This window comes from Microtus ochrogaster (genome assembly GCF_000317375.1).
Source record: "Microtus ochrogaster isolate Prairie Vole_2 chromosome 14 unlocalized genomic scaffold, MicOch1.0 chr14_random_1, whole genome shotgun sequence".
NCBI lineage: Eukaryota > Metazoa > Chordata > Mammalia > Rodentia > Cricetidae > Microtus > Microtus ochrogaster.
This window is the reverse complement of record NW_004949096.1, coordinates 18,756,839-18,758,934: the sequence shown is the minus strand read 5'-3', so window position 1 is coordinate 18,758,934 and position 2,096 is coordinate 18,756,839. Positions and strand designations below refer to the sequence as shown.

At 47.2% G+C, this 2,096-nt stretch overlaps 1 protein-coding gene across 2 annotated transcripts in view; it reads right to left on the bottom strand.

Moving 5' to 3' along the window:
- The window catches only part of Creb3l1 (cAMP responsive element binding protein 3 like 1), a 43,090-nt gene that overhangs the window by 21,028 nt on the left and 19,966 nt on the right, over nt 1–2,096 (bottom strand). For both annotated transcript variants that reach the window (XM_005364143.2, XM_026787711.1), the window contains exon 2: nt 480–708. In XM_005364143.2, coding sequence (XP_005364200.1) covers nt 480–708 — 229 coding nt within the window. The remainder of the gene's footprint in view (nt 1–479; nt 709–2,096) is intronic.

Sequence of the window (2,096 nt, the reverse complement as noted above, 5' to 3'; positions counted from 1 at the left end):
TGTTCACGTATGTGTATGGACGTGAATGGGAGGGCACGCAGGTGCTTGTTCATGTGTGTGTGTGCCTGTGAAAGGCAGAGGTAGGTGGATGTTAGATGTCCTCCTCTATTGCTCTCTGAATTCTTGTTTGAGACAAAGTCTCTCACTGAGCCTGAAGCTCTGTCTCACCTGTCTCCTAGTCTATTCTCCTCCGTGCACGTGCCTGTGGTTACAGAATCTGCCACCACCCAATTTTTATGGGTCCTCTTGCCCATGTGGCAGGCACCTCCAGCAGCCCCCAGGCTCTGCATTTATGAGAAGCTGTCAGGACACTGCTGCCTAAGGATCACTCTGTGTGAACTGCTTGTTGACTGCAATCAGGGCGAGCCAAAAGGCCAGGAGCTGCACCCTGTTGAGGGTTTTGTGGGAGTCTCAGGCTGCAGATGACTCGGCCTGTCCCCTCAGAAGCTTCCTCCCTCCTGGGCCCTGGCACATCTTACCTTGGGTGGTGTCCTCCATCTTGATGGGCACAAGGGGACTCTGGGGTGCGGAATCCCCACTCAGGGAGTAGCTGTGCTCAGCCTGGATGCCTGGAGTAGGGGAGTCCAGTTCCATGTCCAGCAGAGGGCTCTTCTCGTCCAGCACAGGGTCATCAAAGAAGCTGCTGAACAGGTCATTGGAGAAGTCCTCCATGTTCTCCACAAAGTGGTCCAGGTGCTCTGGAAAGTGCTGGGGAGGGAGGAGGAACCTCAGTTTGGCTCATAGAGGGAGTGCAGGTACTTGTGTGAAGTCGCTTTTTCCCTCCCGACCATCATGTCACCACCACCCACACCGCGGCCAACTTCACCAACTCCACCCCTCATTGTTTGTTCTTCTCTTTAAATGTTTTGTTGCTGGGCATGATGACACACCCTTCATCCCAGCACTCAGGAGGTTGCTGGGCATGATGACACACCCTCATCCCAGCACTCCGGAGGTAGAGGCAGGTACATCTCTGTGAGTTTGAGGCCAGCCTGGTCTACATAGCGAGTTCCAGAACACGAGAGAGAGAACCTGTCAAAAATATTGTTTTGTTATCATCATTATAGTGTGTGTGTATGTGTACAGGCATGCCACAGCACATGTGTGGATGTCACAGTATAACTTTGTGGGATTGTTTCTGTCCTCCCATCTTTATTTGGGATTGGATTGGAGAAGTCAGTTCCGGCAAGGGAGACAAGTGTGTCTTCACTCACTGAACAATCTCACCAACTCCTTCACTTTTAAAACTTGGGCTCATTTATTTAAAAAATTAGGGTCTGGAGAGATGGTTGAGCAATTAAAAGCACTGGCTGCTCTTGCAGAGGACCCAGGATTAGTTCCCAGCCCCACATTTATACAGGCCCTTGATCCCGCCAGCTGTTTACTCGATCTGTGTAAGCTGCAAGTACCGACTCACTAATGGGTTATGAAATTAATTTAGTGGCTCATGACCAAAATTTAAAAAAATATACTTGGAAAATTTTTCCTTGACACACCATAATTGTACATTATCTACGGGGCAGACTTTGACATTCATCACGTGTGCCAATGGTTGGGTTCATGGGGCATATCCATCACCTGAAACATGTAGCCTTTTGTGTGAAGCACTGGAAATGCTGTCTGCTAGCTATTTTATGTATATAATTAATCGTTGTCAGCCATAGTACCCCACCGTGCCACAAAACATTAGCTCCCACTGCTTTTCCTGTCCCCACGACCTACCGTCTCCCCAGCCCCTGTTTTCCCTGCCAGTCCCAGCCCCCGGCAACCACTATTCTACTTTCTGCCTCCACCAATCAACTCCTTAAGCTTCTACATAGAGATGAAAGCATGACTTTTATTTTCATCTGGGGTGTTGTGTATGCTAAGCAAGGGCTTTATGACATCCAAATTATATAAACTGGCCCCTGTCCATGTGGGCATTTATGAGCAGAATTTAAGTAAAATAGAATAGAATAAAATACAAAATAAGTAGAAAATATCAGAATGCATCACACATACTGAAGTAAAAAACCTGGTGAAATATTTTTTTTAAATACTTATTTATTTATTATGTATACAATATTCTGTCTGTGTGTATATCTGCAGGCCAGAAG